General features: G+C 42.0%; 3 protein-coding genes across 6 annotated transcripts in view; all 3 read left to right on the forward strand.

Annotated features, from left to right (window-relative positions):
• Nucleotides 1-536: 536 nt before the first annotated feature.
• Nucleotides 537-3,864, forward strand: pithd1 (PITH (C-terminal proteasome-interacting domain of thioredoxin-like) domain containing 1). Its single transcript, XM_035428878.1, has 6 exons — nucleotides 537-886; nucleotides 1,303-1,346; nucleotides 1,547-1,624; nucleotides 2,424-2,528; nucleotides 3,074-3,182; nucleotides 3,518-3,864. Exons 1-6 carry the CDS (start codon nucleotides 686-688, stop codon nucleotides 3,617-3,619), a joined length of 639 nt encoding a protein of 212 aa, XP_035284769.1. The 5' UTR covers nucleotides 537-685; the 3' UTR covers nucleotides 3,620-3,864.
• A 765-nt stretch (nucleotides 3,865-4,629) lies between these two features.
• Nucleotides 4,630-15,820, forward strand: lypla2 (lysophospholipase 2). The gene is made up of 10 exons (XM_035428877.1): nucleotides 4,630-4,783; nucleotides 8,377-8,469; nucleotides 11,369-11,400; nucleotides 11,747-11,812; nucleotides 12,366-12,413; nucleotides 13,033-13,103; nucleotides 13,222-13,295; nucleotides 13,866-13,967; nucleotides 14,675-14,851; nucleotides 14,979-15,820. Exons 2-10 carry the CDS (start codon nucleotides 8,392-8,394, stop codon nucleotides 15,027-15,029), a joined length of 699 nt encoding a protein of 232 aa, XP_035284768.1. The 5' UTR covers nucleotides 4,630-4,783; nucleotides 8,377-8,391; the 3' UTR covers nucleotides 15,030-15,820.
• Nucleotides 15,821-18,692: 2,872 nt separating this feature from the next.
• Nucleotides 18,693-27,804, forward strand: part of si:ch211-250g4.3 (trichohyalin) — a 35,530-nt gene continuing 26,418 nt past the window's right edge. The window contains exons 1-4 of one of the 4 annotated variants that reach the window (XM_035429142.1): nucleotides 18,693-19,105; nucleotides 22,355-22,439; nucleotides 22,975-23,223; nucleotides 23,462-26,931. In XM_035429142.1, coding sequence (XP_035285033.1) covers nucleotides 22,418-22,439; nucleotides 22,975-23,223; nucleotides 23,462-26,931 — 3,741 coding nt within the window. In that variant the 5' untranslated portion in view covers nucleotides 18,693-19,105; nucleotides 22,355-22,417. The remainder of the gene's footprint in view (nucleotides 19,106-22,354; nucleotides 22,440-22,974; nucleotides 23,224-23,461; nucleotides 26,932-27,804) is intronic. The other 3 variants (XM_035429138.1, XM_035429139.1, XM_035429141.1) reach the window with 3 other exon arrangements.

A 27,804-nucleotide genomic window follows, 5' to 3' on the forward strand; every position in this document is an offset into this window, starting at 1 on the left:
TAAACTGTATGTAATAAACTTTTTATATAAAGCATGTTTCATATATGAACATTCTGCTCAAAGTGCTGGGAAGTGCTGTATTAACTTGGAACTGGTCAAGCAAAAGTATTTACAGACCCCATTGTTCTGGGTCTAATTTACAGAAAGGTGATAATATTTTTAATAGTAGTATTGTACTATACACTCGAGGTAGACATTTGTATTTGCAGTAGGTGTATAATGACAACCAAATGGCAAGATAGTGTTAACTATTTGAAAAACGTAGAATATTTCATCTGCCCTTCAATGTAGCCTAGATCAATGATCAAACGGTAAAACCACAGAAACATCCCACTGCAAGCGTCGTTTGGTCTTGGGAAAATTTTCCTTGAGATACGCCAAACAGACTACCTGCAATTTATTCAACGCATTCAGCGCTGATTGGCTAACATATTGAGTCGGGAGAAACATAAGCCAATCATATGCTTTACTTTGAATTTATGTTGTGGGGAGAATGACGAGACATTTTCCGCATCCATACCAGATTGGATAGTAATGGTCACGTGCCCTGATTCTCTTACATGATCATGTTCGAAGTGTCACAACTGAGCACCGTGAGGAGTTACTGAGCTGTGCGCACCTAGTTTGCACGGTTTATGATCGTTCGGTTTAGCTTCTGCCTAGGGAAGATCTAGTGGATTGAGGGATGTCCGGTCACGGTCATGGACACGGCGGCCACAGCCATGGCTGCGGTTGCGAAGCCGAACACGAACCCGCAGAACGGGGCCTGGAGTACGGTCTGTATCGGCGCATTGACATCGAGAAACTACAGTGCCTTAACGAGAGCCGAGACGGTGATGGGAAACTTGTGTTCAAGCCTTGGGATAAACGCACAGACCGAGAAAAGGTATATGACTGAAGCCTCTACAGCTATGTGGAAGGCGATGCAGTAGCATACGTTAGGATATTCTTAGTGTACCGAGTTGTTCCAAATCGCTCTCGTGATACTGTGCAACTGTGTTGTGACGGCTGCCATGTTGGCTCAAGCGGGCATTTTGCAAACGCCTGCTGTTTTCTAATTTTTAAAAAGTAGGTGTGTGAGCAATATTAGCGCCCAGCAAAAAAAGTATTTGGGCCATGCTTTGATATAAACACCTCTTTTCTATAAACGAGGACTGCTTTTTCATAGACTATTGTTTGGGGTTGGGAGGGACAGTTGGGTGACAGAAGCATGCCAAGTTTCCAGAATTCTCCAGATGAGATGGATTTCAGTGAGAAGGATTGCTCACACATTCTCACATACTGTTTCTCTTCCTCCTGCAGTTTGTTGAGAGCGATGCTGATGAGGAGCTCCTGTTCAATATCCCGTGAGATGACCGTTTCCCCTCTCAATTGCTGAAGTGGTGCATGCCCTCCTCCTTTTGCACCCCTTGACCCACAATCGCTCCCTTCGTCTCCTCTTCTTTGCAGTGCTGTCCTAATGATCACCCTCTTTGCCTCCCTGTTGGTTGCTTTCTCTGTTCATCTGTGCCTCTGGTGCCCTCTCATACGGTTGCTGTTTTTCCAGGTTCACAGGCAGTGTGAAGTTGAAAGGAATCATCATTGCAGGAGAGGATGATGATTCGCATCCTGCTGAAATGAGACTGTGAGTGAGTACAGTATTCAGCCCCCTAAAAGATTATTTCTGTTATTTTATTTTTTAAAATGGGCAAAAGAGTTGCAGCTCTTGGGCTCTTGTCCCGTTGAAATGAAATATAGGAGGAATATAGTAGGTCTCTTGCCAACTGCCTCCTGCAACGCTGTTGTCTTGTGGAGAAAAATCACTGTTTGTCTGAATGAATTTAGTTAGTTGGGGACGCATTTATCACAGTTAGTTGGGCCCAGTTGCTATAAAGAGCTGTTGCCAAAGATTTTGTGTTTTTCCAACTGCCATTTCAAAATTACTTCTTAAAGAAGCATTAAATACATTTTATTGTCTTAGAAAAATTCAATACAATCTTTGAAAAATAGTTTCTACTCCCACCCCATTTCTCAGCATTTTCAAATGCATAAATTCTTCTCTGGACTGCTGGTAGTACTGCTTCTTTTCACTCTGCATCTGCCACTACCCATGGAGGGAGGGCTGCAATACTTACAGTGATGGACATGCAAACTGTAGGCAGCTGAGTGAGACCAGAGAAGGTACTCTTATGTGCTGAGGTGTGGAGTATCCTTATAGCTGAAACCCTCATTCCCTGGGCAGCACTGTGGCCAATCAGGCACTGCTCTGTGGTGCTGTCATTCACAGGCAACACTGGCAAGATTAGGATTATATGTCAGGAATACATTACAGATTTGTAATTTGTATCTAAATGCACAGCCTGTCAATCCATTAAGGTTTACCAGTTTTCAGGAGGAAAGGAGTTGTGTCAGTCTTATGTTGATTTCCCCCTTTTGGCTCTCAGGTATAAGAATATACCCCACATGTCATTTGACGACACAGGCAGGGAGCCAGAACAGGCCTTCCGTCTGAATAGAGACCCATTGGCTGAGCTGGAATACCCCACTAAGTAAGATGCCACTCTCTCTGTCTCTGTCTCTCTCTCTCAGTCTCTCCAGCCTAACTTTAATATAAGTATAATCAAGTTTCAGGCCATTTCTGGGATGGTCAAACAGTCCAGTGCCCTGTGCACTGAGGGTACAGGTAGGGATATAGGATATAGTGAGATTAGTTGGATGGCACTCAGGCATAAATGGCTTAATGTGTTTGGAGAGAATCCTAAATGTAGTTTTAAGGGAAACTAGAAGCTTAATGGGCGCCATTGTACATTTTTGTCATAGTTCTGATAACAGTTGACACCAGTTGTGTTATTGGGCTTGCAAGAAATAGTTAAAGCCTTGATCACAGTGATCTAGTTTTCTCGACACTGTTGTCATTCCTATCCTTTTTTGCTTGACTCTGTCTGAATACATTTTGTGTTTCTTTTTCAATTTGTTAGCAAACCCTCATTTTCTCTCTCGGGAGAAACATGAAGAATGGCCTAGAGCATAGGCTTATCAAAGCTTTTGAGAGGAAAAATTGTTCTAACCTCGACTGGTAATCAATCTCTTTTAGGATTGCACGTTTCTCCAATGTCGAACACCTGTCCATCCACCTGTCCCGGAACTTTGGGGCGGAGTTCACAAGAGTATACTACATTGGGCTGCGTGGGGAATTCACTGAGGTGAGAGCCACTGTGCGTTTGGGATGGTTAAACTGAGAGACTGTGAACTCTGGGTTTTATCCGTCTCGCTTCCTTTCATGAAACGAAGGTGTGCTGTCCACACGTGAATTTTTTTTTTTTTCACTGCATCCCTTCATAATTTTTTTCTAATAACCTGCTGAGGGGATAAGAAAGGCTTAAAAAAACGTGTAATTCAGAATCTGAAATCTTAAATCCTCATCTCCTGTGCTTTGTAGCACTCCGTTACTCAGTGGATGTTCGGCATCCTGTTGCCGTAAATCTGTGTGCCCGTCTCATTTCCCTCAATCATTCCTCCCTGTCTTTCTCCCAACCAGGCACACAGGCACGAGGTGACAATCTGTAACTATGAGTCTGCAGCCAACCCAGCAGATCACAAGGTGGACACCATCACTCCACAGACACACTTCATATCATGAGGAGGAACAGAAGATAAGAAGCAAGGGACAAAATGAAGGCATTGAGCATTTAGTGCAAAGAATCAGAGACCACAAAAGATGGCGAGAATGATACTAATGGTCAAGGATATAGAGGGATGGATCAATCAGCTTGCAAAGCTGTAGCCAAAAATTCTGGTCCGATGAATGAGTTGGAGCTGGTCGGTTGTTGAGCTGAAATAATTTTTGCTGTAAAATAATTGGTAACAATAAATTGTGGAACATGATAAGTGGCATTTTTTGGGTTGGGGGGTGGAGTAACAATCTCTTATACAAGAACTCTGTTTTGACCACACCAACTGTAATGATTTGGGAAAATGAAAACATTTACAAATTCCTGTACACAAAATGCTTTCCCTGATTTTTCTGATGGTTGGGGTGGTGGAATACTGCGCCATCTTCTGTTGGCTTTGCAAAAGAACATCCTAGCAGAGGACAAAATCCTGGAATTACTCCAGTACCAGCTGCAGTAGGAGTCTGATTTCCATTTCCAGGCTATGGACCAGCTAGTAATATTTCCACTTAACACTTCAGGCAGAGTCCTAAGGATAGGATACTCAGTTTCAATCGCAATAAAGCTTTATGAAATCCGGACATTACTCTAGTCTTACCGCATGAACCCACACGCGCTGTTCACAGACTTGGATGAGTTGCGCTGTGATTCCATTACACAATGCAGTGGCAGTGTGTTGTCACTGTAGGCGTGGGTTATAATTACAATGTGAATCAGGCGACACGAGGAAGCTTGTAAAATGGCTTACAATGTAGTACAGTAATGCAGTGGTAAATTCAAACGAACCGAAATATGTTATGCTTTATAGCTGTATCATAATCGACTTTTAACTTCATAAGACATTACTGGCAATTCGATATGCTTGAATATGATTATATATTGGACCATTTTGAGAATGTTTGAAATAAACTGGCCATCAAAGTGCGATAAATGCCCCCATCCTGTAAAACTGAACGTGTTAAAAAAATTAATTAAAAAAAAACACTAGTTCCCTTGTCCAGGCGGGAGTGCGCGCACGAGCGCGGGCGTGTGGTAGGAGGCAGGGTGTGGGAACAATGACCTCACTGCGCTCTATCCCCGCCCCTCTACGGCATCAGTAGCGGAAGTTCCGTTGTGATCTGGGCTAGCAAGCGGTGAGTGTACGAATTTGTGCTTATGGGCCTCGGTTAAATGTAACTTATTTATCCCGTTCGTACCGATTCTGAACAAAGTCGATTGTCTCACTTACGCCGGTGGGCGTCGAAGCGGAGGGAAACGGGTTTACCGGGTCGAACTGGGCCCAGTTCGTGCGGACTGGGTTGAGAGGGCACGGAAAGGGATGATGGAGACAATACTGATTGCGCTGTGTGGTTGCTGCTTCATTGTGAGAATGTGGAGCTAAAACGGGATTAAGCGGGCTGGTTGCAGGGACATAACATCATGTCTATGACGGATTCAGTCTTGCGGCTTTGTGTCTGTTCTCATTTTTGTTTGAATTGTGTTAATTTAGCTAAACGACTGAGTTAAGCTGCTTCTCTCTCCCCCGGTGACCCGCTCATTGTTTCTTCATCCCCTCCCCCCTCCTTCCTCTCATTCAGTGCTTAATCTTTTAACGCAAATTATGTGCGTTTTATTCAAGTTAGCTAGCAAACTATCCCTGCTATCTCTAGAGAGAAAGATTAAAATAGCTTTTTCGGTCGATACGTATGTGGCTGCGCATTGCTTGTCAATGCGGTTCAGATCATACAAAATCACAACGTCAGGTATAAACAGAGATTGAGTTTTTCGAGTTTGTGCTTTAAAATTTTTGTATCAAGTTATGTCTACAGAACAGACTTAGCTAGTTATTTAGCTTGATAATATTGCTACTTAATTGTAATAGCTACAAATAGACGTCTGTATTAGGTTACTGTAGTGATTGACTTGACAAACGAACTGATGTGAACGCTGTTTCCTGTTGAATTATTATGCACAGTAGCGCCCTGTTCTTTTGCTTCTGATCTTGAGTAGACGAACTGTGACATAGCTGTACTGTTTTCAGTTAGAAAAAACCGAACGCATTGGAGAAGCCAACTACCTGATGCGTTGAAAACAACTGTCTCAGTTGTTGGTAGTCACACGTTTCCCATTGGCTTACTTTATTACATTTAAGTGCGACTGAAGTTGAAACGTACACCTCAACAAGGCGGTGGTTGAAGTCAACGCTTGTGGCTTGTTTAATACAAGTCAGATGGAAACTCGTGATGTCCACACCAAGGTCGAATACACTCAAACAGTCGCGCGCTCGCACACACACCACAGTAAAAAGCTGAATCGTAGAGGTGACAACGAAATATTCTCCTCACCCCTCCGACACTCAACTACAACCAGTGTGTGAGCATTTCGGTTGCTGTAATCATTAATCCAGCTGGTGCATAATTACCATGGCCCTTTAGTCAAATATAAATCATAAATAATGGAGTAAGTCACCATGGAGTGTCTGCGTTGTCTGTTAAAACACTACAGGAAGGCTCTTTGTTTTACAGATCTGAAACTGATTGATGGGTGGAGTCAGTCATGCTTTCATTGGCTGTAGCTGTGTAAGGGGGTCTCACTGTTGACATCTGGATGCATTCTGTCATTCTCCTGAGATTAGCAAGATGAAAGGGGGACAAAGCTGTTGAATGGGGACATTTTGGGCAGGTGCACAGAGGAGTACTGGTTGGGCATGTCAGCAGTAAATTGGCCATGGTCAGAGAGCTATGGTCCTCAGTGAAGAATAACAAAACCTGATGATCCTACAAGGTTTTGTTGTGTGTTTGTGTATAGTACTGCAGCTCACAAAGTAATTGTGATATCTGCATTTGTGTTTTTCTCTTTGGATTTTGTCATTTCTCTTTCTCACTGTCTCTCTTGTTACTCTATCATTACTGTCACAAAAGGTAGGGTGGGTTTATTACAGTGACTTTGTATCCAGTCTGTTTCTGTGAACTCTTCCTTTCCCCCCCCCCCACTGTGTCATTCCATCCCTCATTCCTTCCTTCTCTCCCTCCCTCTCCTTGTGATTTTATCATTGTCTGTCTGACATTTCTCCTCTGCTGCATCTCAGTCTCATTCAAATTCTCAGTGCTTCCCTGGTGCACATTTTGCATATGGTCCTGATCTTATGCACATTTAGCATGTCAGAGAGGAAAATGACCAACTGAGGTGGCAGCTGTGCCAGCAGCCAAGTTAAGGGAGTGGCTGGACATAACCTGTACCTAAACAGCACAGTTTGACACTTTGCAGATACTATATGATATGGACAGATATAATACAGAAACTGCCCGGTTGTTCCTTTTGATATTTCTGATGTGCCTACATACATGCACAAGAGATGGTGTTGTCTCAAATTTCTTATTGTTCACAACCTGACTATTTCCATGAATTGTACATAGCATTTGATATGTGAATTCAAATGAACAGTACACAAGCACAAGTTTATTTTTGTTGTTGATGGAAATGGGTCTGCAATGTTGGGTTCGTCAGGCTGGTGTGACATTTAACATGACTTGTCTGTCTAAGGTTTCAGAATTTTAGATTCCTTCCTTTGGGAGAAATTTGTGAAGACTATTAGAATTATGCCATTTGCGAAATTCTTACATAGTGCTACTAACTTCACTTGAAGTAGAGAGGAAGAAAAGAGTTTTACTGATTAAAACCAAGATGTTTTGGCGCTAGCCTTTGTCAGGGTTTTTATCACACATATAAATGCATTTCCCTGTAAGCACTGTCTGTGTTATTTGTCTGAGGACAGGTAGTGCTGAAATGTGTTCTGTTAACCATTTCCCAACCGGCCCCCAATTCAGTTTGCTCAGACTGAACCCTATTAAGCTTTAGGTATGTTTAGCTAATGAGTCCCAGGATCAGCTGACGAGAGTGAGCCTGTTTTTCTGTGTTTGGCAGAAGGCTTTAGTCATCCACTCTGTTTTGTTTGTTTTTAGTGAGTCATAATAATGCTTATTGTGATACTAATGCTTTTGCTACACTGAGGTCTAGTTTAATTGAATTCTGTTTGTCTTTCTTTATCACACTGTACTCCTCATAGCTGCCCTTTCAATTCCACCCTGACAAAGACTAATTTTCACATCATTTTATTCTCAGTGTACTGCTCATATTATACTTGAGTCTGAAGGATAAAGAAAAAGTCCAGTAAATGATTTATGTTAGACAGGAAGCAATATCACACATCCCGTCTTCTCATTCTGTGTCTGTGGTGCCAATGTGTTTAGAACAGAAAAAAGCCAAATCCATTGATATAGTGGAAATAGGGATATTATTAATGCTGGCCTGAACTCTCATTATTTGCCAAGCACAGACTACACCACCATTCAGAGGAATAATTGAATATCACATTGAACAGATGCAGCCTGATAAGTGCTGAGGACATGTTGCTGCTCCGTTTAACCCTCTTACTCTGATGCATGTAAGCTTTTACTACCTGATTAAATGAGTGCATTTACTGGAATATTATGTGTCAGAGACATTAAGGAGCTTTACTGGAATATTGTCTGTCAAAAACGTGCTGTTCTGTACGGAGAGATTAGCGAATCGTTGACATTTTGAGTATGTGTTCGACACATTTGTATGTATCGATACGTATATAGGAGTGAGTGTTACGGTTTCCATGAGATGTGAAAACAGTGAAACAGAATATTTTTTAAGTTAAATGGCACGATACAGCTTGTAAAACTGAAATGTCTTTTCTTTCCTCCCGATCTCTCTTCAGTACCCCTTACAGTGTATGTGTGGCAACAACATGTCTGTGCCGCTGCTTGCCGAGGCTGTGACGGTGTCTGGGACGGAGAAGGAGACAGCTGCGGTGAGAGACCCAACTCTGAGGCTTACTGCTGTCGCAGCACACTGAGGCTTACTGCTCACCACAGCACACTGAGGCTTACTGCTCACCGCCGCACACTGAGGCTTACTGCTCACCGCAGCACACTGAGGCTTACTGCTCACCACAGCACACTGAGGCTTACTGCTCACCACAGCACACTGAGGCTTACTGCTCACCGCCGCACACTGAGGCTTACTGCTCACCGCAGCACACTGAGGCTTACTTCTCACCGCAGCACACTGAGGCTTACTGCTCACTGCAGCACACTGAGGCTTACTGCTCACCGCAGCACACTGAGGCTTACTGCTCACCACAGCACACTGAGGCTTACTGCTCACCACAGCACACTAAGGCTTACTGCTCACTGCAGCACACTGAAGCTTACTGCTCACCACAGCACACTAAGGCTTACTGCTCACTGCAGCACACTGAGGCTTACTGCTCACCACAGCACACTAAGGCTTACTGCTCACCGCTGCACGCTGAGGCTTACTGCTCACCGCCGCACGCTGAGGCTTACTGCTGTCACAGCACACTGAGGCTTACTGCTCACTGCAGCACACTGAGGCTTACTGCTCACCACAGCACACTGAGGCTTACTGCTGTCACAGCACACTGAGGCTTACTGCTCACTGCAGCACACTGAGGCTTACTGCTCACTCACTGGACCTCACTACAATCACTAAACTGAATGCATCTGGCTGCATCTTGCCTCACCTTACCGCAACTCACTGCATTTTACTTGCCTCATAGCAGAGTCCTCTGCAGTCAACTTTTAGAAGTGACCATTTTCATTATCTATCTAATGGGGCAAGTGGATTAATAAATGCACAGTCCCTTGCCATTTAGAATATTTACTCATAAATAGACATACTGTGTAAATACACTAGATGTAGTGTGTAAAAATTCTCTACAAGGGATGTACATTTTGGCAAGTGTGAACAATAACGATAAAATCCTCCTATTGTCCTAGTTTTGTACTACATTTAATTAGTCCTGATACTTTTGTCCTGCATTTTTGCATATTCCACATATTATTGGTCCCTGTTCTTCTGAACACAACAACTCTCATTCAGCACAAAGGCATGGCACCAAAAAAGCCAGCGGCAGAAGAACGCACCACCCCATGAGGTCCAGTGAACATTACCGCCAATGAAGTAGCAGGCTGCTGGCAATCTGGGAGCCTCAGGGCTGCCGCCAGAACAGTGTGCTACTGTTCCACTGCTCTGTAGCTACCGTGGCTACAGAGCTCAGTAGCTCATAACAATTCAAATGTTCTCACTCGCACATCCACGCAAAATCTGTGAAAGAACATTCCGGAACATTTTTTTTCCCCCTACATTAAAAGACCTCTCTCATTTCAGCCAATGAATTATTCGTTGACTTGCAATGGCCATAAAGGCTGTATTCAGGGCAGTGCATAATGTAGTGTCATTTCCACCACATGATCGAAAACCGCCAGTTGCCTGGTCTTGCCAGCCTCATCAAATTTCCACTCATTGAAATTTTATGCTGAATCTTATTTTTTTCTGCCCTCTGTCTACTCGCTGCTTTTGTTTTTTGATTTTCCTTTATTCCGTTGGTTTGGTTCCGCCTTTAATGTGTCACCACATTTCTGTTAAGTATTACACTGGTCAGACACAGTTTGTGCTGAAACCTTGAGAAGGGAACAGGGATTTTGGTTGAGCCACAGATTGCCTACACAAGTGTTTCTCAACCCTGGTCCTGGGAATCCATTGTGTGGGCTGGTTTTCATCAAAGCCGAATCTCGTGATCAATTCAGGTTGTTGAAAGTGTGTTTAAGTTCTAGTATAATTGTGTGGGTTAACTTATTTTAACACAATGCAGGTTTAGCCAGTTGCTGTCAGTAAACTCCATTCAGTTTACACAGATGGTTTCAGGCTTCCACACTTTCACCAGGTCCCAGCTGATTTCACCTGTCAGTTTGTAATTAATTCTAAAATAGCACCTTTTTCAATTAATATAATTTGCCATATATTTCATACAAGACAGTAAAGTTGATCTGACTGATAGAAATTCCTGGGATGTGACTATAGGGCATTTATTTTTTATGGCATGCATAGCTATTTCTGACATAATGTGGCTTTAAGAGGTAAAATCATCCGTCAATAGATGTAAAAACTAATAAAGAACAATTAGCAGCTCATTACAATACAGGGCTTGTTATTATGCTTGGAACAAAAACCAGCATACACAGTGGGTCCCCAGGACCTGGGTTGAGAAACACTGGTCTAACACCCACCGTATACCAGCTCTGCAGTCTTTACAATGAATGTTCTGTCAAAATTTATGCTTGGGATTATTCAATAAGGAACGTACCCAAGGACAGTACTGTGGCACTGGATGTTCTGTGATGTCACATAACACCAGAAACTCGTGTTACCATCCGGGCCTTCCTGTTATTAGTTAGGAGAGAAGATGCAAGGAGCTGGCCATCTGCTTAGTGGTTTAGCCACTGAGCGTGAGTCGTGGAATGCAGGATTTTTAATGTTATTGGGTTCTAGTGCAAAATGGAAACACTTGTGCCGTATGAATCTGAATGTCAAAGGGGACTCCTGCTAAATTGCAGGGTAGGGCTGACTAAATTAGCCACCACAAGTGACTTTTACCAGCATTTTGTGGGTGTGAACCTGTTCATCTTCCAGCCCTGTGGTTACACAAGCACAGCTTGTAAAGCTGATTTATGATTTAGTTTGACAACACCCTAGAGCTGATCCAGGACCAGTTCATCTAACCCTTGTGTGAACCCCAAGCGTTTAATGCCGGCAGACCAGACTAATTCCGGGTCAGTGCTTAGGGCCGCCCTAACTGGGCTCTGTTGAGCGTATCTTTCATTGAAGTATCTTTCCTCTCTACACAGGTGATCTTCCTTCATGGGCTCGGAGATTCTGGGTAAATTATGTTTTTCTTTGTGTGTATATCAGTCCATGTGTCCCATGTCTTTTCAAGGAGTAATCTTCCTGACTTACACACACACAAACACACACACATACACTTATGTCAAAGGTGTGATTCTTCCATGCCAGTTTTTAGTAGTTATTGTGAATTTAGAAACAGTTACCACATATATTTTTTTAATAATTAGTTTTGTGCCTGTTCTCAATAGTTAATCTTCATATTCTTCCTTATGTTATAATATTTGCATTTGGTAGGTTTCAAATATTCCTGTGTTTTTAAAAATTATTTTGTGACTTAGCTGCTCTTTTCTGTGCCCCTCTCGCTATTCTCTCTCCTTCAGGCATGGTTGGGCAGAAGCAATGACATCTATTCGGCTGCCATATGTGAAGTACATCTGTCCCCACGCGTAAGTCTGTGTGTCAGTTTGCAGTCACGCATGTCTGTGTGTCAGTTTGCAGTCACGCATGTCTGTGTGCCAGTTTGCAGTCAGGCATGTCTGTGTGTCAGTTTGCAGTCACACGCATGTCTGTGTGTCAGTTTGCAGTCACGCATGTCTGTGTGTCAGTTTGCAGTCACACGCATGTCTGTGTGTCAGTTTGCAGTCACACGCATGTCTGTGTGTCAGTTTGCAGTCACACGCATGTCTGTGTCAGTTTGAAGTCATACTCATGTCTGTGTGTCAGTTTGCAGTCACACTCATGTCTGTGTCAGTTTGCAGTCACACGCATGTGTGTGTGTCAGTTTTCCTTTACATGGTCACGAGTTCCAGATGCTCAATCTTCGACATCCTAACATGTGACACTGCCATTCACATTAAGACGATTGTGTTGTTTTCCCATTTCGTATAGTTTGTCCACATGTTTGTATATGCAAGCCAGTGTGTTTTCCCTCTATACAGGGAAAGCGAGAGACGTGTGTTTGTTAGGAGCACTGATTGCTGTTTGTCTGTCTGTTTATAGGCCTCAAATGCCCGTCACTCTCAATATGAACATGACCATGTCGTCATGGTGAGTCCATTCCTGTTTCTCTCTCTCTGGTGCAGGCCCTGGCTGTGGAGTACATTGGCTCAGGCCTTGTCTTAGCGGCCACTGGCTCAATATTTATCAGTACTGTGGAAAGGATAAGACAGATTCACAGGGTTTCTATGAGTGGGTGGCAAGCCAACTGTAATTTGCCGGTTCATGTTATAATGAAGGTTTTATTGATTTTGAAGTAGAAAGAAAAGCAAGTATAGTAATTTAGAGTGTTCTTGACGACACTAAAAGGGAAGGAAAATGGTAGGGTCAGAAAAATGAACCGCTTCCTGGTTGCCTCAAGAATATGATTCTGTAAAGCTGCATTAAGCTGTTTCTAGGGCCCTGTGAAGAGGAGGGCTGTAAATCTTCCACCAGTAATTTACTGCTAGCAGTGTGCCAAGGTTCATTCATGCGCAGCAGGTCATTTGAAAACATGCTGATTAGGGTGTGTGTGTGTGTGCGTGTGCACGCGTGTGTTTGCGTGCGTGTGTGTGTCTGTGTGCGCACGCGTGTGTGTGTGTGTGCGCGGATGTGTGTTTGCGCGCGTGTGTTTGCGCGTGTGTGTGCGTGCGTGCGTGCCCGTGTGTGTGCATGCATACGTACTCTGCAGGTTTGACCTGATGGGACTGAAGCCCGAGTCTCCTGAGGACGAGCTTGGAATCAAGAAGGCGGCAGAGAGCAGTAAGCAGCCGACTCTCAGCCCTCCTCACTCAGCCTGGGCGGGGCAGGCAGTTTCGCCCGCGCCGCTCCCCTATCCTCCGGCTGACGCTGTGCTTACATCCTCCTTTCTCCTTCGCAGTTAAGGTCATCATCGACCACGAGGCCAAAAACGGCATCCCGCCCAATCGGGTGCTGCTGGGCGGGTTTTCTCAGGTGAGGACGCGGGGGCCCCCAGCGGTGTTTTCCCACAGCTCGCGATGGTGGGGCTGTAACCGGGCTACTCGGAGCCTTCCTGCATTTCGTTCACCCGTTTGTGAAAAGAATAAGACTGTAAGACAAGTGCATGGTGTTTCCACGGTATAGTGATTAGTGGTGTGTTGATATCCTCAAACACCAGCACAGCTGTGTTAGGGCCGCAGCATGTTCAGGCCTTCACTGCAGTTAATCTCTTGGATTAACAAATGGTTGTCGCCTTTACTGCAGCCTGATTAAAATGGATGGCTTATGTGCTCCTGATTTGAAAAGCACATCAGATCAAATCAAAACAAGTGTATTTAATTTGTATGCATTTCACAAAGCATTTGTGACAATACACTTCACATTTCATTGCAGTGATTTAGCAAGAGTGTCTTAAAAAGTAGAGAATACCAGTTTTAGTGTAAGGAATACAAAAGTGTGATGTCACCAAGTGGACTCTATCTGAAAGCTCCCACAAAAGCAAGCTAAGGGTGACAGTGGCAAGGAAAGACGGTTCGTTTCTGATTCAGACTCCCATTCCAACAGGGCGGCGCTCTCTCCCTCTACACTGCCCTCACCTGTCAGCAGCAGCTGGCGGGTGTGGTCGCTCTTAGTTGTTGGTTGCCACTTCACAAGACCTTCCCCCAGGTAAGAGCTCTGCTTCCTCTGTGTGTGTGTGTGTGCTCATGTGTGTGTCTGTGTGTGTGTGTGTGTCTGTGTGCGAACTTGCATTTTAACAGTTAGGCAACCATCTGCAATTGTAGTAAAAAGTGTTGAGCGGTATTATTTACTAGTTTGTGTGAGATGTTTAAATTCTGATTCCTTTCTTCACATTCAGGGACAAGTTATATTAAATTACATCACACCTTTTACTCAGAAGTCGTTATTTGGGGTGCCTTGCATAAATGACATTTGTTTTTCATGTTCTCAATTTAATCTGAAGCAGTCTTTTTCAGTCCATCAGTTCTGGGGTACAATGGCAGTGTTCCACCAGGGGTTTAGACCTGTACCCTTTGGGTTACAATCCCAGCTCCTAAAGAAATATGCTGTGGCCCGTATTGATAATCATTACCTCAATACCTGTACCCACCAGTACTGCTGTTTGGCCAGTTACGCCAAAAAAATTCATTGTAGTTTTATTGAGGTAGTAGAAGACATATTTCATAGCTCATAGACTCATATACTAACTGTCCACAGCTATTTTGAGCAGCAGTTTTCAGCTTTCTGTACCTGTACCTCTATTGGCAAGAATGGCCAATGATTTAAATAATGATTGAATATAAATGTTTTGAATGTACTGTGTCTATCTGGAGGTGTCTGGTGGTGCAGTGGTTAATCATCAGTGTGTCCACTAGGCGGCGTTCGGGAGTGGCAACCGGGATACGCCCATCTTGCAGTGCCATGGGGAGATGGACCCCATGATCCCTGTGCAGTTCGGAGCCCTCACCGCCGAAAAGCTGAAGACCATCGTTTCAGCTCACAAAGTCACCTTCCATACCTACCCTGGCCTCATGCACACCTCCTGTCCTCAGGTATGTGTGTGAGTGTGTGAGTGAGCGAGCGAGCGAGAGTGTGCGTATATGTGTGTATAATGCAACGCACATGAGTGTGTCTACTTCCAATAGGTATTTATGACCTACTTCCATATCTCTCTTGCAGGAGATGTCTGCGGTGAAGGAATTCATTGAGAAGCAGTTGCCCCGAATCTGACCTCACTTTAATCCCACTGTGACCCCAGACAGTGACCCCTCACCTCTGACCTGCCATTCTCCCCATAGGAAACAGCCATGAGCACCCCATACAGATTTCACACACAAATATGTATTAACAGTTAAACATCCACATACTGTGAACATGTTGATTTTACATATGGTAAAGCCTCAAGCCTTCCTTTCGACCCAGACTCACATGAATACAAATTTATAAACAAAACGCCAAACTCTACTCAAACACTGTAACCCGTCTGTAAACGCACATTGTCAACACACACTGAAGCGTGCACTCAAGATTAACGGTGCAAGTTTTACAGTCTTACTTAAAAGGGAGAGTCATTGACTTAGTACACTTCTCCATCACACTCTCCTTGCTCTCTCTCTCTCCCTCACGTTCGCTTTCTTTTTTTTCTCACTCTCTTCCTGGACACTCACGCCCTCTAACGCTGGTGTGTGTCAGTAAGTGGGTCAGTTTACTGGATGGCTATTTCATCTCCTTTATAAGCAGAACTCAGTATTATTAGCATTACCCCCTTACTAAACAGAGAAAGCATTGGCATGGACTATCTCTGATCTGGAGACCTGTGCGTGTTCTGGCACCGTCTGGAGTGACTCAGGCTGTTCTGTTCCGCATGATTTACCCACAGTGCACTGCTGCTGCAGCTGTGGTCCCCTGCTCAGGTGCTGGTGATGAATCTCCTGCTCTTGGGTTTCTGTGCTTGTGCAAGATTTCTCAGACTATAAAACCTCTAAATGAATTCAAATAAAGAAATTAATGGATGATTCAAATTTGCCACCATTATTCTGTTCTTAAATATGGTTCAGGTCAGGGTGTAGCTGTTGAGGGTAACTTATACTGTGATGTGATGTGAGCAGTTGAAAATACAGCTTCTAGAGCCGAGTGCTCAGCTTAAAAGAAAATACTCAAAAACATGAGCTTCTGTTAACAGTCCTGAAGTGTGCACTTGAGGAAAACATCTCTCCTGTGCATTATTACCCAGTACAAGGTGCAGTAATGTCATTTATTGATTCTGTATAATAATAATATTATACGTTGGTGCAGTGGGTAGCACTGTTGCCTTATTATACTGGATTTGAATTGCTTTCTGTGTGGAGTTTGAATGTTTTCCCTGTGTCCTTGTGGGTTTCCTCTGGGGACTCTGGTTTCCTCCCACAGTCCAAAGATATGCAGGTAGGCTAATTGGAGATTCTAAATTGCCCATAGGTATGAGTTTGTGAGTGAATGGTGTCCCCCCCCCCCCCCGCAATAGATTGGCGACCTGTCTACGGTGTGTTCCTGCCTTTTTCCCATTGCATGCTGGGATAGGTTCCCTAGCACCCCTGCGACCCTGACCAGGATATAGATAATGGATGGATGGAATAATAATAATAATGAATAATAATAAATACACTAGAAATGTGTAATTTAATATACATAAATGAATTAAAAACCTGACAGGACAGTCATCATTTCTTGTTTTAACTCATGAATAACATTACGTATTGTGTTTGATTTGATATTCTGTGTCGCTCGGCTGAATATGCAGTTCTGGTTGTGAATTTTAACAGTGTGAATCACTCCAGTGGGTACCAGCTGCAAACCAGTACAGGTTGAACTCTGCTCTTACCAAGAGTTCTGACCACCCAGGACATTGATTGTCTAAGCAAGTTTCTTTTTACTCTTAAGTATATAGATATTTGTATATAGCTCCTATTGGCCAGGTGATGTGGAGGTTGTCATGGAGACATGACGAGGCCTTTGTATTGGGTGGTGGACTGGATCAACAGGAAAAAGCCTAAAGTAAGGAAGGTGGAAAGCTGCAATACTACAATATTTGGAATGCTTCCGATTACAGTTGAGCCTTTTCCTGTTTAGAACTGGCCAATGGTGAGGTAGATTACAGATGTTTTTCTGGATTCATCTGACATGATTTACTGACACCCACAAGCAAACTGAGTTCAAGGTCAGATTTCTATTTACACAGTCCTCGCATAACACACCTCTAAAAATAACTAAATGTCAAGCTTTTTAACAAGAAAACAGCAATTAATAGCAAAACAATAGGACATATTCTTTTATAAATAATCATGAACAACTAGAAGCTGGTCTAGAAATAGTTTATTCCCTGGATGAGAGCTTGGGGGGAGCTCAGAAAAGGTGTTGTGTAGTTTCTGTTTTGTGTTTTTTCCCCCCAGTTTATTTTTGTTCTTGCGTTGATTTTTAAAAAGGTTGAGAGGGAAGAAGATGTATTGATTGTCTTTTGAAGAATGTCTGCCTCCGTATCTCTGTTGCTGTTGCTTTTCTCCCCACACATCATTCTGGACCATTCCCTCCTCTTTCCCAGTGTGCTAATACTTCCTGTTACTGTTGTCTTGGTCCTCGCTTTCTTTCCTTCTCTCCCCCTTTCATTCTCTCTTTCTTCCCTCCTCTTGTCTGTACCCCTGCCCTCGTTCCATTCCAGCTTACTGCCACTTCTCTGTCCCACCCTTCATTCTACTGTGGGTTCATTTGGGCTGATAGGGGCCTTGGGCTCTGGCCCCTCCCTGGAGGGTGTGTGTGTGTGTGTGCGTGCGCGTGTGCGTGTGCGTGCGTGCATGCGTGTGTGTGTTTGTGTGTGCGGGTGTGTGGAAGGGGGTCTCTCTGAGGGTTCTTTGAGTGGGTGAGAAAAGGTTGCGCTCATTTCTCACGCTCTAACTGTGTACTCTCTGATCCTAGTTGATTTATTTTTATTGTTGCTGTAGTTTTTTGGACCTACCCGCTTTCTTGTGATGGCTTTTCCCTGCCTGCTGAAGGGCCTGAGTGTCAGCAGTCCCATCCTGCACCTGGGTCTGGCTCTGTTTGGGCCCCTGCACAGACGGGCCTGTCTGGGTTTAAACTGTGGGTTTCGTGGGTTGTGTCCTCCGTTTGTTTTTGGGTTTTTTGTCTTTGGGAGACTTTTTAAAACATTTGTGTTCTCCACTGAGTTTTTCATTTTTGTCATGTTGTGTTGGTTTTGTCATCTTTTTGTTGGTTTACTGACTGACTGTAAGGTTGATCGGGGATAAGGGCTCCTGATTTGGGTAAGCGTGTGGTCAGTCCTTTCGTTTGGTTTTATTTTTAAAGACACCTGTATGTGAAATAAATGATGCAAATAAAAATGGACTTGAGGTTTTATTGCAGTGGGCCTAAAATAACAAGTTGTTCCAATCATGAGCTGCAAATGTATACTGTCTATATAGTGAAGAAGCACTAATTTGGTTTCTGCCATCCCCTTATGATTGCCTACATTTAGACTCAGTGTGAAATTGTATATTTAGCTGCAGTTTGCATTAAACTGAGAGGGAGACTTAAATGTCCATAATTTATACAATTAATTGAATATAAAACTTTCAAATATTACCCTTGAAATCAAGAGCATTTAAAATATACTGGACGACTATATAGTGCACTTTTCTTCCTAATGAATGGCATTGCAATAATTTTGACAATGGAGTTTATCATTGTTGTGTGAAAGCCTCCCATTATGACCTATGTATTTCAATACTATTAAACGGTGTTTTATGTCTTAAATCATGTGGGTATATTTGTTTAGGAATGTTACTTAATTCGGAATTTTGGGAAATATATTGACAGTACTGACAGATGTAATTATAGATTTTTCCCCAAAATCTTAAACTCTCTAACCAAGTTGGTAAGAAAAAGCAAAAGCCATTTGGTTAAAACAGTGTCTGTGTACTTGGTATTCTTGTGTATATTTGTTTATGCGTCTCTTTGAATATTACAGGCATAAATGCTCAAGTGTTGCAGGATTCCAGGCCACGGGCCAAGTCCTGTGGTAACATGAACTCCACCCTTATCAGACAGGGCCAGACACATGCTAACATGCATGAGGCGGTATGTTCGCATCAGTGTGTGGTCACAACCAATGAAACTTACACTTACCATGGACCCCATGTTGGCTCAACCCCCAGTAATGTGCATACTGATGGAGTGTTAAAGCGAGATACAGGCTCTTCAGTTCGCTGCTGCCCGTTTGTATGCCTCCGGTAACCAAACCAATATAGCTAACCTGATGACTGCTGGCTCATGATAAGGTAATACCTTTAATAATTTTGGTATATTATAATTCTGGTATGAAGTTTCACAAATAAATATATATATATACAAGTAATATCACTTTTTGTAGCAGTTTGTACTGGGATGATACATCATAATTTGTGTGTACTGGTACATGTGAAGTAAAACTTGGGAAAACAGCACAATGTTTGAAGCTTTCAACATATTTCTTTAAAAAGTGATTTCAATTCACTTTAATGTTCCGTGGACAAGTGAAATCAAATGTCTGGTACATAATACTCTTGCACCTTAAAGTGTGATTGTGGCATTACATTAATGTACTATATTCAACTATTTGCTGTAAAATAACCCAACAGTAAAGCAATTTTACATTTACAGACATTTATCTGTGCTCTTAAACTGTGTATCACGATTATTGGAAACAATTATTAGGGGATAGTTGGCTTGAATAAAATACACAGTATTTCAGATCAGTGATACTAAAAGGCATATCTGATGTGGTTGACTTTTTTTACTGTATAGGTTTTGCTAGTATTTTATTGAGCAATAATTATCACATGAATCTAAGGTGTGCAAAAGTACCTGCACAAAATTTTGTCGGTTGGATCACACCATCATGGCATTCTGTAAATTAGAATATATTACTACCACAACAACTGCCACTTGAACAGCTTCCACCAACATGTATACAGGTATGTATGGGGGCAAGAAAAATGGATTGAATCAGGCTAATTGAAGTTAAACAATTAGGGATCAAAAGACGTCCTTTGAGAAACCTGTCCAGTTTATTTCAAAAGAATTCCCAAATTTTCAAAACATGAATTTTAAAGGAGTAAAACATAATGCCTTGCATATTGACACTGTTTCACAATTCTGATGATGTGCACAAGGTGAAAGATTAGAACATGAAAAAAAACCTTGTAATATTAATGCACATTCTTATTAGTGCATCTACTTATTGTCGTATGTCTGAACTTGAATCTCTTCATGATCACAAAATTTATAGTGGTCTTGGACTTCTACACCTAAATATCAGAAGTTTACTACCTAAGCTAGACTTCATTCATATTATGATCAGTGAATCTTCACTGGATATTTTTATTCCAACTGAAATGTGGCTCTCAAAAAATGTTTCAAATTCTGACATTACTTTAACTGGTTATAACTTATTCAGATGTGACTGGAAAGCCAAAGGAGGTGGGGAACTGATTTATGTAAAAGATCGTTATACGGCTTGTGAACTAGCCGCTTCATCAGCCCCAAAGAAGTTTGAATATATTGCACTAGAAATCTCCCTTGGCAGTGGCGTACATTTTAATGTTATTGGTGTTTATAGGCCTCCCTCAGCTATCAGTGAGGCATTGGAGGATATTGCAAAATAATGTCATCTTATGCCTCATCTGAACTAATTGTAATGGGTGACCTCAACCTGGACTGGCTTTCTAATAACTCAACTGGACTAAAAGATCTATGCAGTGAATTAAATCTTTCTCAGTTGATCTCCAAACCCACGAGACAAAATACAAAAAATCCCTCTAAATCTACATTAATTGATGACATTTTGACTAATAGGCCACATAAATACTCAGCTTGTGGCGTTTTTGCACAGGATATTAGCTATCACAGTGCAATTGCGTGTGTTAGAAATGCCAAATGGCAAGAATACAATGCCACTGTCATCATCAAAATTTTGTAGAACAGGGTTTTCTACAGGATTTGTTTTATTCAGACATAGAAAGAACTTGTTCCATCCCTGAGCCTGACTAAGCCTTGGATCATTTCTCTCAAGTTTTTAATTCCCTTGCTGACAAACATGCCCCCTTAAACAATACAGAATAGAAAAACGATCGAATCCCTGGTTCTCTGCAGATCTCTCTGCAGCTATACATCTCATAGATAAAGCTTGGTCAAATGTTAGGAAAACTGACTCTCCAGCTGATTGGCTGGCCTTTAGGCAACTGAGAAATAGATGCATTCGTATGATTAGAAAAGCAAAGTCTGATTATTACTTGACCTCTCTTTCTAACTGTAATAAAAATGCCTCTAGTTTTTGGAAAACGGTGAAATCTTTAAATAATAACTACAACTTCTCTCCCTTCTAGGATTAGCTATAATAATGATTTTATTTCAAACAAAATTGACATGGGTGAGAATTTTAATTGTCATTCTATCTCCTCAGGTCATTTATTTGACAGGCTGTCTGCTGGCACTGCCCCAGATAGTTTTACCCCTAGCCCTGATAGTGAAACCCCATCTAATCCACTCTACCGTCCTGGACATAATTTCTCTTTTAGGCCAGTAGGCTATAGTGCAGTTTATAAAGCTCTGGCTAGCATTGACACAAGGAAGTCAGTGGGAGAGGATCTTGTTCGTAGCCTTTCACGTCTCAGTGCCCATATAATTGCTAGACCACTTGCTTACATTTTTAATCTAACATTTACCTCTGGCAGTATCCCTGCTGTTTGGAAGGCAGCTCAAGTTATTCCTTTGCATAAAGGAGATGATACAAGATCTGATTATCTGATTTTAGACACACCATGTGTGAAAACCAAGTTTGGTCAGTCCTGTTTTAAATTATTTTCCCCTTTTATCTGGAATTATTTTCAAGACGCACAAGAGCATTAACTAACATCCCTTGTCCCGTTAAATAATTTAAAAGATTTTTATACTGATTTTTCAAATTCTGTATGTAAATGTTGATTGATTGTATGCTATCTGTTTGTTAATTGTAATGTGTGCCTGAACTGTATCTGTCTGTTTCTAAGCTTGTATGTGTTTTCTTACCTATGTATATAGGTCTCACTTGAAAAAGAGTTTCCAATCTCAGCGTGATCACCTATTTAAATAAAGGATTAATAATAATAATAATAATAATAATAATAATAATAATTTAAAAGAACAATTCCCCATTTATATTACTGCTATGTCTATTAAATTTCTCAGTGTCCCCCATTTGTACACCACCCCTGCCTCCTCCTGCTACTGCTGACACACTGTATGTGCATGTACGCCTGTATTTCTTGTGTATGCATATCCATCCATTATCTATACCCACTTATCCTGGGCAGGGTCGCGGGGAGTGCTGGAGCTTATCCCAGCGTGCAATGAGGCAGAAATACACACTGGACAGGCTGCCAATCTATTGCAGGGCCTGTGTGTGCATATCAATGCTTTTATAATTTACACTTATCTGCAAGTGTGTATATGTGTACATGTGCATGTATATATAAATTAACGTCTCCGCTTCTACCCACATTGGTCACAAGTGTTCTTCAGGCCAGCGGTAACCAGAAAAGCGGTTCTCTGTGGCTCCAGCTTCTACAGAGACTATGGCAGAGTCCCGAGATCATGGTAAATCCCTGGGATAGGCTACATATTTCAAAAGACAAGCTCATTAGGCACTCTGGTACACCAGACCTGTGTTTGGTTCTCAAACAGAATATATTGCAAACTAGATTTTATAGAACAGTGGTTCCCAAACCCCTCCGTGGGTACCCCCAGCCAGATCCAAGTATTTGATGTGTTTCATCTCAAGCACACCTGACGCAACTAATCAAGCTCCAAATTAGTTGCATAAGGTGTGCATGAGGTGGAACACATCAAATATCTGGATCTAAAAATCATCAACAGGTTAAATGGAAAAACATACATTTGTTGTGGTAATTAGAGGTCAAAGCAGCTAGGCAATAGGAAATGATTTTTCAAAAATAGCTTTGGGTTATAATGTGAAAAAACATTATTATATTAGCAGGATATTCATAGTTTCTTCACATCCAGCGGCAATTTTGGGGTAGTATAAGCCATCATCTGGCCATATGTAGAGCAGGCTAGCAGGAGCACTTTGTCATATCTCTCTATAAACAGCCGATTGTCTCTGCTTTCACAGGCATGAGGTTCCTGGAGGGACACAAGGAACAGATCATTGAGAGGGTAAGACGGGCCGAGCCCATAGTCGATGCTGCCGTCTCACAGCATCTGGTCCGAGAGGAGCTGGCACAAGGGGCCCGGGCTGCCGTGAGCCCTCAGGACGTGATGAGGGAACTTTTTGAGGCCTTGGAAGCTGAGATATTGCAACGGAGAGACACGTTCTACCAAATATTGAAGCAGGTTGAACCTGATCTCATCCAAGAGCTGGGTAAGACCTCTCTTCTTCTCTTCTCATGTTCCAGTAGTTGTAAATAACAAAAATTTTTGTATAATTATGACTTTTCTATTTAGTCAAGCATATTTTTGAATGTTCAGACATGGCATTGCATTGTCTTACTTTTTGCTTAATATGTTGATACACGCACGTGATTTAAATTAGGTGTGTATTTTTAAAATTCATAAACTGCTGCTAAAACTTTGAAGGCCATTCCCATAAAAACTAACAGAACAGAGGGAAGCAGAGCACAAGGAGGAAGAGGTGCAGATACAGATGGAATACAAATATGAAGAGACCAAGGAAGTGGAGAAAATGAAGGCTGAAGAAGCTCAAATGAAGAAAGATTCCCTGAAGAGAAGGAGAGAGGGGACACTGAGAGCGATCGAAGAAATAGAAAGGCTCTGGGAAGCCACTAAGAAAGAGGTGAGCGAGCTAGAGCAGACAAGGGGGACGAGAGTGAGAATTCAGAGACAAAAAGAAGAAATAAAAATCATACTAGAGGAGAAGAAGCAACTGGAAAACAGGACCGAGCAGATGAAGGTGGAAATGCAGAACATGAAGGAGGAGACGAGGAGCGAGAGGGAGAGAATGAAAGCGGAGTTACAGGCAGAGAAAGACACACTGGAGAAAAGAAAAGAAGAGATGAGAAGAGAGAGAGAAGATCTGGAGCTGATCAAGCAGGAGGTGCTGAGAGCGAGGGAAGAGATGGAACAAAGCAAAGCAGAAATAAAACTTGAGAAGGACAAGATGGAAGAGATGAAATCTGAGATACAGAGACAGATAGAGGAAATAGAGCACAGGATCGAGGAGACCAAACATGCAAAAGACAAGATGGATCATATGAAAGTTGAGCTGCAGATAGAGAAAGAGGATCTTGAGAGAAGAAGAGAAGACACCAAGAAGCAAAAGGAACAGCTTGAGCAGATCAATTGGGAAATCAACAGGGTCAAGGAAGAGTTGGAAAAAAGATGGAATGAGACAGAGAAAGAAGGGCTTGAACAAAGAGCTTGGATACAGAGAGAGAGGGATGAACTACAGCTGATGAGGGCAGAGATGCAGAGAGCCAAAGAACAGATAGAGCAAAGTAGAGAAATGACAAAGCGAGAGATGGACAAGATTGAAAAAATGAAAACTGAGATATACAGAGAAAGGGACTCCCTGGAAAGAAGTAGAAATGAGGCACAAAGAGAAAAAACTGAATTCCAGCAGACAGCGTACATGATACAGAGAGCGAAAGAAGAGATGGAACAAAAGAGGAAAGAGATAGAACGGGAAAATAACGAGATGCAAGAGATGAAGGTTGTACTGCAGAGACGGATGGAAGAAATAGAAAATGCGATTATGGAGTCGAAGAAAGCGAATGACAAAATGCAGGAGACAAAGGCAGAGATACAGAGGGCAAAAGAAGTGCTAGAAAAACAAAGGGATGAGACAAGGAGAGCAAAGGAAGATCTGGAGAAACGACGGTATGAGACTGTGAAAGAAGAGTTGGAACAAAGAGCTGAGATACAGAGAGAGAAAGAAGAGATGGAACAGGTGAAGTCTGAAAGGCAGAGAGCACATGAACAGATGGAAAGAATAAGAACTGAAAAAGAAAAAGAGCTCGAACAAGAAAAAAGAGAGATAAATCGACAGAGGCACAATATTGAACAAATGCAAGGGGAGTTACAAACAGAGAAAGATTCCCTGGAGAGAAGAAGAACTGAGACAAGGAGAGAACGAGAAGAGGTGGAAAAGATGAAGACTGAGATACAGAGATCTAGAGAAGAGATGGAACAAAGCTGGGAATTTACCAAACGAGAAAAGGACAAGATTGAAGAGATGAAATCTGAGATACAGAGACAGATAGAGGAAATAGAGCACAGGATAGAAGAGACCAAACGTGCAAAAGACAAGATGGATCATATGAAGGCAGAGATGCAGAGAGAGAGGGAGGATTTGGAGAGAAGAAGGGATGAGACAAGGAAAGATAAAGAGCAGCTTGAACAGATCAAGCAAAAGATTTTTAGAGTAAAAGAAGAGATGGAGAAGAGGTTGTTTGAAGCTGAGAAAGAGGAGCTGGAACACAGAGATGGAATTCAGAAAGAGAGGGAAGAGCTTGAGCAGATGAGGGCTGAGATCCAGAGAGCCAAAGAACAGATAGAAGAAAGTAGGGAAGTGACAAAGCACGAGAGGGCTGAGTTTGAGAAAGTGAAATCTGAGGTAAACGTACAGAGAGAAATCCTGGAGAAAAAAATAATGGAGACCACAAGTGAAAGGGAAGAGTTGGAACAAATCAAATGTGAGATGCTGAGAGCAAATGAAGAGATGGAACAGAGTAGAGAAGTAATGCAGCTTGAGAAGGACCAAATAAAGCTGATGAAAGACGAGATACAAAAAAAGATGGCGGAAATAGATAACAGGCTCGAAGAAACCAAGCAAGAAAAAAATAAAATGGAACAAATGAAGGCTGAGATACAGACTGAAAAAACTATGTTGGAAAAGCAAAGAGATGACACAGGAAGAGCAAAGGAAGAGATGGTAAAAAGACGGTACGAGACAATGAAGGAAGAAATGCAACAGAGAGCTGCAATAGACAGGGGGAAAGAAGTGCTGGAACAGATCAGGTCTGAGATACAGAGAACAAGAGCAGAGATGGAGAACTTAATAGACAAGACGGAAAAAGACCTAAAGCAGGTGAGGGAACAGAGCAATCAAGAGGGGGACAGGATTGCACAAATGAGAGCAGAGACACAGGCGGAGAGGGATGCTCTTGAGAGGAAAAAGGATGAGATGGCAAGAGAGAGGGAAGACTTAGAGATGATGAGGAATGAGATAATGAGAACCAGAGAAGAGATGGAACAAGAAAAGAGAGAGACAAACCAAGAAAAGGACAAGATAGAACAGATGAAATCAGAGATTCAGAGACAGATAAAAGAAATGGAACAAAATATGGAACATGCAAGACAAGCAAAGTACAAGATGGAGCAGATGACGGTGGAAATGCAGAGAAAGAGAGAGGATGTAGAGATAACAACTGATGAAAAACGGACAGAGGAAGTGCCATTTGAAAAGGTCAAACAAGAGATTGAAAAAGTGAAAGAACAGGTGCAGAAATTTTGGGATGATACTGAGAGAGAAATGTTGGAGGAGTGGGCCAGGTTTCAGAAAGAGAAAGAAGAGCTGGAAAAAAGGATGGAAAAACTGAGGAAAGAGTTGAATGAGATTGAAATGACAAAGTCTGAGCTTGAGAGACAGAAAGAAGATATTGAAACGAGGATGGAAATGAAAAACAGGGAACTGGAAAGAATCCAAGAGCAGAGGGCTGAGTTAGAAAGGCAGAAAGAAGAACTTGAAGAAAGGATGAAAAGGACAAAAGAAGAGAAGGACAAGCTTGAAAAGATTATGGCTGAGATACAAAGACAGACGAAAGAGTTGGAATGGAGGTTGGAAATCGCAAAGATTGAGAAAGATCAGGTGGAAGTGATGAAAGCTGAATTACAGAAACAGAGCGAGGAACTAGAAAAACAGAGGGAAGTGTCCAAGAAGGAGAGGGATGCTTCTGAAAAGATGAAGGCTGAAATGTTGCGAGAAAAAGAACAAATGGAGAAAACCAAAGAAGAGATAAGGAGAGAAAAGGACAAAATGGCTGTGATGGAGACAGATTCCAAAAGGACAGAAGAAATAGAACAAGCAAGGAAAAACATAAAGCTAGAGAGGGTAAGTAGGCAGATATAGACCTTGTGTATAATATTGTATGTGTGATAATGGTATAGATGTATGAATATGACAATCCAAACAATCAAAAAGCATGCTTTATGAGTAGGGCAACCAGTTTATCTTCCCTTCCCTTTCTTGCATAGTACTTCAGTCCTGTGGTGAATGTCATGTACAAAGTTCAAAAACAAAACAAAAGACGGTTGTTCAAACAGTCTCTTCTGTCACAGATTCACAATGCTTGATGAAAGTTTGTCCATTCGAAGACATGCATCTTTCTGTGTTATTTCGCCTTTTGAGTAAGGTCTGGCAATGTTTCTTCAGCTGTTTCCCAGAATTCACCCGATGACATTGCAGTTCTGCTTTCTTGTGGAAGTAATTTGTAACTGCCCAGCAATTGGCACATCGAGTCTGCACATTTGCTTGACAATAGTGAAGTGGTTGATAGAAACATGGTTTATTTGAGTTGATCAGGTTTGTAATGCATTGTAAGTTTCTCTGCAACTTCACTGGAAGTTTTGACACATGGGTGGTTTACTGCTTGTCTATGTTATGCATCTGCTGAGCAAGTGCATGATATTCATTTGTAAGCAGTTACATTTTATTATAGGTTTTTTTTTGAGCAAAATGTTTATTTATACGTATGCACATTTGAATTATACACAGCTGCTTTGTCAAAGAAAAAACAAAGCAAAGGAGAACAATTCACAGTTCGGCAAACCAACGTAAAAAATTATGGCATCATGTACATCCACATAGAGAGGAGTCCCCAAAAAAATAAAATGCATAAATAAAACAAAAATACCTTTAAAAAATAAATGTTAGTGTTGGCCAAATTCATAATTAAATCATTACAGCACCTTATCATATTGGTAA

The sequence above is a fragment of the Anguilla anguilla genome, chromosome 8 (assembly GCF_013347855.1).
Source record: "Anguilla anguilla isolate fAngAng1 chromosome 8, fAngAng1.pri, whole genome shotgun sequence".
NCBI lineage: Eukaryota > Metazoa > Chordata > Actinopteri > Anguilliformes > Anguillidae > Anguilla > Anguilla anguilla.

What these genes read in the sequence shown, in the direction of transcription:
- pithd1 (XM_035428878.1), top strand. Translation starts at nt 686, where the DNA reads ATGTCCGGTCACGGTCATGGACACGGCGGCCACAGCCATGGCTGCGGT. An exon ending in AACGCACAGACCGAGAAAAG is followed by an intron (nt 887 to 1,302) that starts GTATATGACTGA and finishes TTCCTCCTGCAG; the next exon opens with TTTGTTGAGAGCGATGCTGA. An exon ending in CATCCTGCTGAAATGAGACT is followed by an intron (nt 1,625 to 2,423) that starts GTGAGTGAGTAC and finishes TTTGGCTCTCAG; the next exon opens with GTATAAGAATATACCCCACA.
- lypla2 (XM_035428877.1), top strand. Translation starts at nt 8,392, where the DNA reads ATGTGTGGCAACAACATGTCTGTGCCGCTGCTTGCCGAGGCTGTGACG. An exon ending in CATGGGCTCGGAGATTCTGG is followed by an intron (nt 11,401 to 11,746) that starts GTAAATTATGTT and finishes TCTCTCCTTCAG; the next exon opens with GCATGGTTGGGCAGAAGCAA. An exon ending in AACATGACCATGTCGTCATG is followed by an intron (nt 12,414 to 13,032) that starts GTGAGTCCATTC and finishes CGTACTCTGCAG; the next exon opens with GTTTGACCTGATGGGACTGA.